Source organism: Lontra canadensis, unplaced genomic scaffold, assembly GCF_010015895.1.
Source record: "Lontra canadensis isolate GAN:19392208 unplaced genomic scaffold, GSC_riverotter_1.0 scaffold1, whole genome shotgun sequence".
NCBI classification, from domain to species: domain Eukaryota; kingdom Metazoa; phylum Chordata; class Mammalia; order Carnivora; family Mustelidae; genus Lontra; species Lontra canadensis.
Genome location: NW_022630995.1, coordinates 9,606,247 through 9,618,580, shown reverse-complemented (window position 1 = coordinate 9,618,580; position 12,334 = coordinate 9,606,247). Strand labels below are relative to the sequence as shown.

The 12,334-nt window shown below is 38.6% G+C and overlaps 1 protein-coding gene across 1 annotated transcript in view; it reads right to left on the bottom strand.

The window, feature by feature from the left end:
* ADAMTS3 (ADAM metallopeptidase with thrombospondin type 1 motif 3) overlaps positions 1-12,334 on the bottom strand; it is a 248,705-nt gene that overhangs the window by 130,366 nt on the left and 106,005 nt on the right. The window contains exon 4 of the mRNA XM_032842910.1: positions 4,515-4,671. Within this exon, the coding sequence (XP_032698801.1) occupies positions 4,515-4,671 (157 nt within the window). The remainder of the gene's footprint in view (positions 1-4,514; positions 4,672-12,334) is intronic.

Here is a 12,334-nt window from a genome sequence, read left to right as displayed (position 1 = left end):
CCCCCAAAGAGACTGCCTAAAGCAAACTTCTTATGGGTGACAATACAGACATTCTTCAGAGATGGTCAGGGGTATGTTTTGTTTTTCATCGGAGTTTAGGCTCAGATGAGTGATTTAACAGTGGAGGTGAAGCTTATGACTGTTTATTGATTGACTAACCATGCTGTTACCAAATGAAATTTCAAAAATCAGTAAAATATAAAATAATTTTGTCCAAACTGAATGCACAGAAATGGATGTGATAGCCATCCTCCCAAAGCAGAAATCAAAAAGAAAAAAAAGAGAAAAAATAGTGAAATTCAACTCTCCCCCCCATAATGAAGTAGGTAAGGTTTTTTTGACATGTTCTTTATCATAATCATGAACAGTTTATGTTTGTTGTTTAATGAAAAGGATGGTGTTTCTTTGCCAGAAACTGGCAGTACTATGTGTTATTAACACCTGCCAATTCTACACTGGGAGAGATAGTTTATATTGCCACGCATAAAACCGTTTTCGGTCTTAAAAGAGTAATTATAAAGAAGAGTGCTGCGTCTGTGATCTTACAAGTTCAATATATTTTCAAACAGTTCTTCACATTTTTCCACATTTCAAAAAACAATACAACTTCCTTACGAAGAATTAAGGAAAGAGAATCTGTGAACTATATGGAAATGGTTGTGGGTTTGTGTTACTGTTGAATCATAGCATTTATGTTCTCAACAGGTTCAAAGCTGTGAGTGACTTTTATTGAAAACCCAGATAAATAAGAGGATAAGGAATCAAAAGAGCTGTTTGCTTTTCATCAAGTGAAACAGCTTAGTGTTCTTGAGTGTGGTAGAAGCCTATTATCTGCTTTACGTTTTGTTTTGTGTTTGTGTTTTGAGGACTCAATGTCTTCCTCTCCCATAGCATAGGTAGCGGATATCTTTAATGGGCTTCCAATTCTGTGCAAGGAACACCTTCTGATTCTCGATATGAACTTGGAAAAGAGAGAGTAGAAGGCAAGCAAAGACACTCTAAGCATCCACAGGGGACAGGGACAAAACCTGTCCCCTGACTCCAAGCAAACCTCTACCCATCCCTTCCCCACCATGTGTGTAAGGGCCATCGTTCGCTGACTCTGACACATGATTATGAAAATATACTCTGCATTTTTTATTCACTCACTTTTCCAATGGATCTTTGAACTCAAATATCCAAAATTATACCCCCTTGTCATCCTCCATCAACCCTATTTCTGTTTCCCATTTTAAATACCTGAATTCTGGAAAGAGAATCTTCTCGTTTTTCAGATTAGTATTCTGAGTCCCCCTTGTTCACTCTCTCTCTCCACCCCCGAGATAGACGGCATCAAATCACCCCATCGGTTTTACTTCAGTCTCAATCCAATTTGGCTCCTTCTCTCCATCTCACTTTTATCACTTCGTTGAGGACATAATTGGTTTTAATTTAGAACACTTACTCCAAACTATGGAAATTAAATGAATGTCAGTTCTGAGTTGCTAAACTGACAAAGCAACACATGTGGCCGGGCGATTATGGAGACAACTAGCAAAATACAGCAGAATGTTCATGTATAAGGGCCCCACTAGTGAAACTCTGTCCGGATGATTTGCTGTCAGGGAAATTTATGAAGACCGTGGCCCTCAAATGTATTTCTAAGTACCTCTTATGTATTTTAATCCTCTTCTAATAACTTATTGAAGAAAGACCACTTGTGTCTCGTACAATGATATCCTGAGTTGATCCAGACAAAGCACTATTTCATATGATACTGTAGCTTTCATTTATAAATCAATATACCGTCTAAACCTAGAATCTGTTCAGTGCTACATTTTAGAATGATGGAATAAGGTATAAAAATATATTCTTAATTTCACTTGGAAAGTATGTAGTCCATGAAAAAGCTTGGCTCTAGGTCTTGTGACCAAGAAGGTAAAAGAAGAATTTTAAAGTTATAATATAGTACTTAAAGTTCTGAATCTGAATCTCTTTTTACCCTAAAAAGACATTTACATTTCTGAAATATATGGTTATAATTTAAGAGTCTCAAAAGGAAGAAAATTGATAATCACTAGCAACTCAGTTCAATCGGAACTTCATAAATAAGAAAACAGAGGTTGTTAAGCTCATACAAAGGTTTATCATAGAACATTCTACGTTATATATTGGGTGAAGTTTTAAAGCAATTTTGAATTAAGAAAGGAACCCCTCCTCCTTTGACTGATGATTGCTGAAAACCTTTCCAAAATGTATTTTATGGTCTACTTCAACTATAAAATAATCTTCTACTCATAATTGAAAAATTAAAAATAAAGTCTTCAGTGCCTGCATTCTTAAAAACAACTCATTATAAAATCAGAGTTAAATCAAGGTTGATGCTACTTGATATGTTAAATAATTTTCTAAATTAATGTCCCAAACTGCCTTAATCTCATCTAATTCTTTTAAATTTATACACTCTGACTTCTAAATTATTTTTCCTAATCTAGCATCTAAAAATGCAATAGGTATAAAACATAGTATTTCCCACAATTTTCTTATTCCAATTGAAAAAAAAAAAACAACTCTCCTTCTCTGTAAATATTAGACTACTAAAAATTCCCAGGACTGATATTTATAGAAATGGATACCCTCAGGGACTGAAATAGCTCAACAGAGTAAAGCTTGGTGAAATTATAGGTGTGATGGAAGGAGCAATTGGGAGGAAAGTCACAGTGCCTTATGCACTAAGGATGTTCCAGTCCTCTTCTACAATTCTATAGCATAGAGGCTACACTTTACTAAAAGATATTTAACCACTACCTCACAAAAGATATTAGATATCATTAACAATTAAACTATAGAAAAAGTACTGCAGGGGCGCTTGGGTGGCTCAGTGGGTTAAGCCTCTGCCTTAGGCTCAGGTCATGATCTCAAGGTCCTGGGATCGAGCCCCAAATCGGGCTCTCTGCCCAGCGGGGAGCCTGCTTCCCCCTCCCTCTCTCTCTGCCTGCCTCTCTGCCTACTTGCGATCTCTCTCTCTGTCAAATAAATAAATAAATAAATCTTAAAAGAAAAAAAGAAAAAGTAATGCATCCTACTATCTATCTTTTCACATATCCAGTCTTTTGATTTAGAATGACATTTTTTAAAACATGAAAATACAAATGAGAACTAATAAGAATGTATTCACAACATGAAGGCAAGCAATGCCTAACTGTTCAACTTTAATTAAAACTCCTAACGTGTAAATCTTTGTACAAAGTTATTATCATTAATGATTAATAACAGTAACAGCTAACACTGATTGTCTATCTACGATTATCGAGGGCTACACTCAACAATCTGCATGTATTATTTCTAAGACATTATAAATGTGCAACATATTTGAATTCTTGCTCACAGATAAACTGAGGCTCAGACAGTTGAACTACTGTCTGAGGTCACAGAACAACTTGATGTTTCAGAGCTATTACTTGCATCTGCCTAAATATTCTCTTCCAATTACACCACCGTGACCCTTGAGGACAGGCACACATTTCACAGTATTGCAGCTATTAATTCAGTGCTGTTGCTTCAGATCAGAAATTTCTCAAAAACTCTTCAGGCCGAGTTAATTTAAAATTTATTTTAAATTGTACTATTCCATTAGTATGATGCATTAAAGGAAACGTGGTAACTGAAAATCAAACTAGGTAATAACTCTCAGGAGGCAAGATATCATGAATCTAGAATCTAGATGATCAACTTAAGATTATTTATATTCCTGACATTTTCCCTGGGGGAAATTTCTATTATCTCTAATCAGATAATTGGCCTGACATAAGGAAATACAGACTTTTTGAAATTTGGTTAAAAAACATAAATTCTCAAATTTCTTTTCTTTTCCATTAAGGGAACTTCTACACCCAACTTATAAAAATATCTCTTTAATAACAAATTAGTTTCAGATTTCATTAAAACACACAAAATTAGAGAAGCTTAACATGCCATAATTTAATTGACTTGAGCGGTCCGGCCTATTTTGAATTAAAATTTGGCAGAATCATTCAACTCATTCTCTCTCCCATATTGTAGAAAGATAGAAAGATTTGCAAAATAGACCTTAAAGTCACATAGCATTTGTATTTTCAAATGTGCCTACCACATATCGATCGCTTTGCCATGTCAATATATCTTATTTTAAAGGTCTGAATAAAATTAATAACTCATAATTTAGATACTTTTAGAAAGCAAAAATATTTTTAAGTTTTCACAGAAGAGAGAGAAAAGGTCATTTTAATGTGAAACCTTAACAGAAATCATAAATAGCAAACAGACTGTCAACACAATAATGCACTGGAATAAAATAATAGTAATACCAGTAACATTATATTCTGCTATGGGTTTCAAGACAGTTGAGCCAAATTTCATGACTTATGAACTTCTTTCACTACCTCCATATTATGCAAAAGCACATGATTATCACACTCTCTTAACTGATTGGGAGAGTTGTTTTCAAGGTATCTTAAAATTATGGTTAATTATTAAGCCTTGTCAAAGATACCTACCTCTGTATTGGCAGTCGTGGGACACGTTTCCGGAAGCCCATTCTACTGCTGATCTCTTGTAGACAACATGAATCCTTCCATTTTCTTCCTCCATCTGTTTACCTCTCTCCAAAGGTTCAATGAAATACTCATCATCATCACTTTTTATCATTCCAGCCTAGAGAAAGCATAAAATGTGTTAATTAAAAAAATATATTTTTAAAGATAAAGTATCCATCATCTTTAGCTCACAAGTACCTTTTTAAATGGTAGGAATGTAACTTGTGAAAACTCATGCTTTTTCTTACACTTTTGGCTATAAATTTCACATGGTTAAATAATTCACATAAGATAGAAATTCATAAATGATAGGAATAAAATAATTGATATAAGGTATAATAAGAATTTTACACAGAGTAAGAATAAGAAAATTACACAATGTATGCACTTCATTAGACTACAAAAGAAGTGCATTTATATATTCTACTTGGTATTTTATCTCTAAATGAAATCTTACAGGGTTATGAAATAAACTCAACAAACATCTCCAATATCCCATTAATCACCCATTGTGGAGCTGCTACCCATGCATGGCTAGTATTTTTTTTAAGTCATTTACATTTTCCTTCCATACCACTATAGTAAGAGAACAATGAGTTCTTTAAAAAACCTCTTTAAGTTTCAGTGGAAATACTGCATTTCCAATATTTATTAATTTGAGGAACTAACTCATATTTGTCCTATCTTCATCTAACACTTGATGATTTTATACCTGTTTTTCCCTCCTCCAGCCCCATCCTTCCCTACTAAAAAAGTTATGCTTCATTCATTAATAGAGTCTTTTTTTCTGCTGTTTCATCTTTTATTGAGAAAATCCCAGGACTATGTTCACTACTATAGCTGAATAGAAATGATGTCTTTTGTCTGAAATTTGCTCCTCATTAGGTATCAAGTCCACATTACAGTCAAATAGTTACAGCTCACATTTCCAATTTAAAAGTCATACATTAATATGTAGTATGAATTTAAATTTTTGTGCTTTTTATTTGAAAATTAAGTCGGAGAAATAATGTGTTAGTGTGGGAATTGTAATTATTTTGGAAACACACGTTGGATCTAGAAGTAGGTCATTTTTTTTTCTGAGGCCCTTGGCTTATTCTATATTTTCAAATAGGAGATTACAGGCTCTCGTGAAACATGGGCTGGGCCTTAGGGATGCTCATCCTTTCTAGCTGTTGATGTAACAGTTCTACCACTCTCTGTTGAGCAGCACAGAAATTAAATGTAGGTACACCTTCCCATATGGCACTTGTTTGCAACAAATATGCTTTTCTGTTGTATTCGACTCTGTTCCCTGGTTTCCATTCTGACTTCTTCCACCTGGCATGCCCTATGTCCTCCTTCCCTGTGTAAGCGTCACAGAGGGGTCTTAGAAACTAGGGTGTCCCCCCACGCACTTCTGCACTCACCCTGATGCTACGCACAAAATAGTCCTTGATTTTATGTGACTACATCTCACAAGAAAACACGGCCACAGCTCCTTCACAGCTCCCCTTACTCTCCTGAAGAAACTTTTAGCTTTCCCTAAAAAGAACACTGAGCTAATGGGCATTGGATATTCATACTGACCTTCGAGACCTAACTCCCATTTTTGGAGTTGTTTTCTCATCTGGTCAATCACTCTTCCTCTACTCCTCTACTGTGAAATGCAGTATTTTTTACAAGGGGCCTGATTACTCTTTACCCTTCAGAGTTGTTCCTACTGTCAATGGATCTCCTCTACAAATAGAACTTCCAACATTTTTCTCATGCTTTCCAGTTCTCATTTTAATCTCTTTAGCACTGGTGTTCCATTCTTATATCTCTTTTTACCAGTAATTTCAACATCATGATTTTTGCCCTTTTCAGGCATGTATGGTTTCATAACATTCATAAAATACATTCAGACTAAGCACAAACACAGTTCCATATACAAGGCTTAAATGTCCAGGCTCATCACTAATGCCATCCATTGGTGATAGGCAGTATTAACTGGCTTTATCTTGAAAACACTGGTCTGTTGACGTACATTTAAGTTTATAAATTGAGCTTTATCAGTATGGGGCTTCAGTATTCCTCTTTATTCTAGTCTTTTCTTTGCACCAAATCCATCCAGTCACCATGTTCTATGAAGTTTCTTACATTCTAATCCCATCCTTCTATTTCCACCACCACTTCCTTAGTTACAGACCTCATCAGTGCCCATGTGGATTTTAGAAACTGCCTCCTATCTTGAGATGTCCCATAAATCATAATGTTTCTCCCAGAGGAGTGCCTAACTGTAGATGGAAATAGTGGTCCATGAAACAAGTCTGAGCACTGGGCAACGGCTAGTGGGGACACTATGGCTAGTGATGGCGAGGCAGTAAGGATTAGCTCACATGCCTTTAAAAAACATTTCTACATACCTCCTACTGCAAATATTCAATTCCCAGTCCCCATGATATTACTTTCCCCATTAAGCCAGATTCCGTTTCCTGGCTCTCTTTTCGCAGTTGGCTGTGAACCACGTTACTGTATCCTACCCAGGGAAGTAAGTGGTAGTGGTGGATACCAAGAATAGGGCTAGCTCATAAATCCTCCCATGTGGGCTTCCTTAGGCTGTTTCCATTACGACTGGGCAAACACAGTTAACACAAAAATTTAACACAGCTAAGCCTCTCCCTTAGAAGGCAATGAAAATTTAAGCCAAGTAGAGGCGGTATCAATGGCAAGGCAAGGCTGGGTCACATGACCCCTGATAACTCCGTGGTCAAAAAATCTGAGAACTACCCTTTTATTCATTAATTTAAGCGAAGTTTAATTTAAAAAGTACTTTATCTAAAGCACCGTACTAGACATGACAGTAAATAAAAGCATCTCAAAGATAGGGTCTGTTTGCCCTCTAGGGCAATCTAGTCAAATAAACAAAATACATACCTAAAGGTATTCAGTGAGGTATGTTACAGAAAGTACATGATAGTGCCCTTGAGACTCAAATCAAGTGAGATTTTATTCCCCCACAAGTTTACTGGACACACAGCAAATTATCAGTAGGAGCTGTTCATTCTATATCCAAAATGACCTAAAATCTATTCCAACTGACATCTCTCTAGTCCCCATGGTGACTTCACTGTTCACACTGTCTCATGTTCTCATACAGCACAGCAGCCAAACTGGCTCTTGCGAGCTACCACATTATTTTAGACACATGAGAATGTGGCCACAAATGTGCAGGACGCGTGACGGCTCAACACATCAGGTACTTCGTTCTTGCTCACATCAAAGCTTGGGATAGTTCTTTAAAAATATATATTTTTTATTTATTTATTAGAGATATGGAGCGATACCACAAGTAGGCAGAGCAGCAGGCAGAGGGAAAGGGAGAAGCAGGCTCTCCGCTGAGCAGGGAGCCCAACGTGGGGCTCGATCCCAGTACCCTGAGATCATGAGATGAGCCAAAGGCAGCCGCTCAACCAACTGAGCCACCCAGGTGCCCCAAAAGCTCAGGATAGTTCTATGTCAGCTGGGAGGGGGCTCCATTCCACACAGCTGTGCAGGTGCCCACGCTGGCAGTGGCTCTACCTTTCCAAGAGGGACTCCTCCCAAGTTTGCCCAGTCAGAAGGCAAACAGCACGAGGAAGCCCCCATGGGGGGTTTGTGAACCAGTCCTCATTGTGGGGCTACTCACCACCACTTACCACGTGGCTATGTTAACACTACCACTTACTTCCCCGAGTAAGATACCGTCACGCGGCTCAAAGCCCACTGCAAAGAGAACCAGGAAATGGAATCTGGCTGGGTGCTCAGGGAGAAAAGACAGGTGGGTTTTAATGAACAGATGGCAGTCTCAACCTCAAATAAGATCCTGCCACTCCTTCGCTTAAAACACTGCAACTGCTTCCCATGGCGCTTAGAACCACGCTCCTTATCATGGCCTCCAGTGCCAGCATCACCGGCCTTGCCCATCAACCTCAGGCGGCCCCACTCTCACCTGGCTTACTATGCACCAACCTCAGGGCCTTGGCTCGGCTCCATTTTTCCTTAGCTATGTCAAGCTCCTTATTGCCTCAGACTTTGAAATGCTATTGGTTCTACTTAGAAGGCTCTTCTCCCAACACACCACACTTTCCTCGGAGGGCTCTTTTTCATTCTACAGGTATTAATTTCACTGTGAATCCCTTAGAAATGACTTCCTTATCTCTACCTACATTAGGTGGCCCCGTCTACATTAGGACCATCTCAGCTCATTCTTCTGACTCAGAGCCTTGTGCTCTTTGCTCTCATGACCTTTAACACAAATTTCGGGTCGTTTTACTTAAATGTTAAATGTATTTATGCTCCATCTCCCCAAGAGCACTGTCCATTCCTGAGGCTGACTCCTCATTCATCTTTGCCTCCATAAGCCCCAGAACCATTGTTAGCAAGAACTATGTCTTCAACATATTTTTTTTTTTATGAAAAACTACAGGAATGAATGGTACAAGGGAGGGGATAACAACTTTTCAGACTTGTTGTGGTCTTCAAAAGGTAGGAGGACTGCCATGCTGGTGGTGTGAGAGAAGGCACTAGAAGTGAGACCACTTAGGCTTGAGCAAGGTTCTGAAGCACAAAATCCTAATACATGCTTGAGGGCACGTGAGTAACCTGCTCGCTCTGAGTAGAGCCTGTGTGGGACAGTTCTGGAAAGAAGCAACGGAGGACTCGTGTCCCTCCAGTCTGAACCCTCACATGAAGAACAAGAACAACCACAAAGCAGTTTGGAGAGACTGACCTGCCAGAGGGAAGAAAAGACGAAACAGCCAGCAGCACGCAGTTAAGTCAAAGTCCAGGAGGCAGAAGTGGCAGTGGGAGGAGAAAAGGAGAAAGAGAAGGGAAAAGGAATGAAGACTAATTACAGGAGACAGTAAGTACTTGATGCCTTTAAAATCTAAGTTCCTCTGCTTTTACAGATGCCCCCTCTCACTTGGGTGAGTAACCAAAGTTCTTCTGAGGCCCAGCGGGCTTCCTCTGCTCTTGGCACCTCCACTTGGGCCTGTCTCCTCATTCACTGTTGCTGGCTCCACTACAGCCACGATGGGCTCTTTGCTGATCCCTTTTGTTTTTCTTCCTTTTTTTTTTTTTTTTTAACAAAGCCTAGCCTAGGTGACTGTCACCCTTTCAGAACAGAAGCTTCCCCAAGCATGGCCTCTGTCCCATGCATTCACTGCTTCATCCCAGGGCCCGGAACGTCAGCCTGGGCTGGCGTTGGTGTCCAGTTCTTGAGGGAGAAGAAATCAATGTAAGCAATGGGCCAGTGAAAGTAAAACATCTCAGAAGGAAGTTGAGAAGGAATGTCAAGAGGAGATGGGAGGAACCCAGAGAAGAGGGTCAGGGGCATCTCAGCAGTAGAGAGTTTTATCCAAATAAAAGTAACTGCAACGAAGAAGACACAAGGGATGAAGTCTATGAGAAGGAAATCAAACAGAAGTATCTAATCAGAGGGGCAGGGGCTGAAGAGATAGTAAAAAGAGTTATGGAAGAGGAAGTGGTCAGAGCCTAGTCAGATCGTAGCCAGACTCATCTCGGGGAGATTTTTCTACTGCTCTTCCCACCACGCTATATTGATTTCTCTCACTTAGTAGCTACCAAATGAGTACTTTTTAATAGTCACCCTATATATTTTTAGACTACACCAAGCCGGCATAAAATCATCAGTACATAATAGTTAAGTATTGAATCCTCATTTATCCACCGAGATACTCCTTTAGGGAGTCATGCATTCAGCGAACATTGCTGGAAGCCCAAAGACCACGCACGGTCACACCCCAGTACTAAAGAGCACACTCCTGCCCTCAGATCCCCAGTTTTATTTCACAAATGAATACAACACAGTGCCTTAGAGGAATAAAACCCAATGTATAAAACGAGAAAGTTTCAGACGGTGGCATTCCAAGTACCGGGATTACGTATCATGCTGCCAGTATTTACAACTTTGAAGTTATAACTTCGGATTTTCTAGAAATGTCACAGGTAAGAAGACATATGGTCCTAGAAGATTCTGTTAAACAGATGCAATCACTTTTAACCCATCTTCAACATTACTTAAATGATGTATGATATCAAGGTAATATATTGTGAATTTCCCTTTGTGACACAAAGCCCTCCACATCTACCATTCTCTACTCCCATGTAACAGTTCAGGAAATATTAATTGTATTTCTCAAAATTATTTCCCCTAATTTAACACAGATGAAGTTTTAAGATATTTATTATGTTTAGGGCAGCATTAAGGACATTATATTAAACACATTTTATTGTTTTAATTAAGTCTTCACACAGGCCCTTTGACAGCATTTTGGAGGAGATGTTTATAAAACAATGATCTACGCTAAAAATCCAGCTGTGTAATTCCCCTCTCATCTGGTCAACTCTTCCAGCTACATCATCAACAAACACTGCCAAGAATCCAGAATTAAGCCAACTAGCCTCTGAGGATGGAAACAGCTATCACAAAGGCCACACTCCTTACTCACTAGGAGGGATCCTCACAGCCTTATTTGACACCCAATTCTAATAAGCCAGGTTAGATGGTTTCCTAATTCTCATCAGAGTGTAAATGGCAAACACGAGGAAGGGCTGTGGGATATAGGGACTCTCAGATGAGATAATGTCCATGAATGCCCTCTGCAAATGACAAAGCCCAAAAAAAAGGTGAAACTCAAGATTCTATATGTCGATAACCATAAACCATAAGAAAAGACTAAACTGCATTAACTTGGTTTAAGATAAAAATTGATATAAAAGATATTTTAAAGAGTTCCAACAAGAATTACCAAGGTTTTCTTGAAAACTCTGTGCCAGATAATCTAAAAAACTTATGCTATGGAAACATTCCATTTTTAATTGTGATACCTAAATCCTGTTTTACCGCAGTGATTCTTGACTCTGTTAAGGAAGGAGAGTAGAACTAGGTAGCTTTTGTGGATGCCAGGAAACACATGCCAAATAATACAACACATTATTGAAGGTGAACTCAATCAGATATCCGTTATTTTGGGCTAACTTGGTTATCATGTCAATACTAGATCATAGCACAGAAAAGCAATAATAAATTTCATATGCCTATTTTTTGTTTTTTGCTTTTTTAAATATCTATTGAGTTTTAAATGAGTTTAATTAAAATTAGGGTGGTTTTTTTTAAGATTTTATTTATTTGAGGGAGAGAGAGAGAATGAGAGAGAGCAAGCATGAGAGGGGGAAGGTCAGAGGGAGAGGCAGACGCCCTGCTGAGCAGGTAGCCAGACCCGGGACTTGATCCTGGGACTACAGGATCATGACCTGATCTGAAGGCAGTCGCTCAACCAACTGAGCCACCCAGGCGCCCTAAACTTAGTTTAGTTTTAGATGTCTAGAAGAGGCACTGAAAAAAAAATTATTTTAATATTGTGTGTGCATGTGAGAGAGAATATTTGTAAATATAACATTCAAGAAAGACTATCATTATACCTTAGGGGTACAACAGCTCTATATTAATTCACTAAGTTTCCTTGAAAACACATTTTGAGACTCGCCACTCTGCTACGCTGCTTCCTCCAACTCTTACTCTATCAGTGTACCCATAGACATATTGCCTGGTCCCATTTTATCATTAGGACGGACAGGTGTAATTACTATTGCCAAATCTTACCTGAATTTCAAAGAGTATTTCAATGATATCCCCAAAATTTCTACACAGGAGACATCGAGGAAGACAAAATAGTCAAGAAAGGCAAGAAAATAGTGAGCAGAACTGACTCAAAGCTGTATTTGGTGCGCAAAGACAGCATTTCTTTTTTACATTA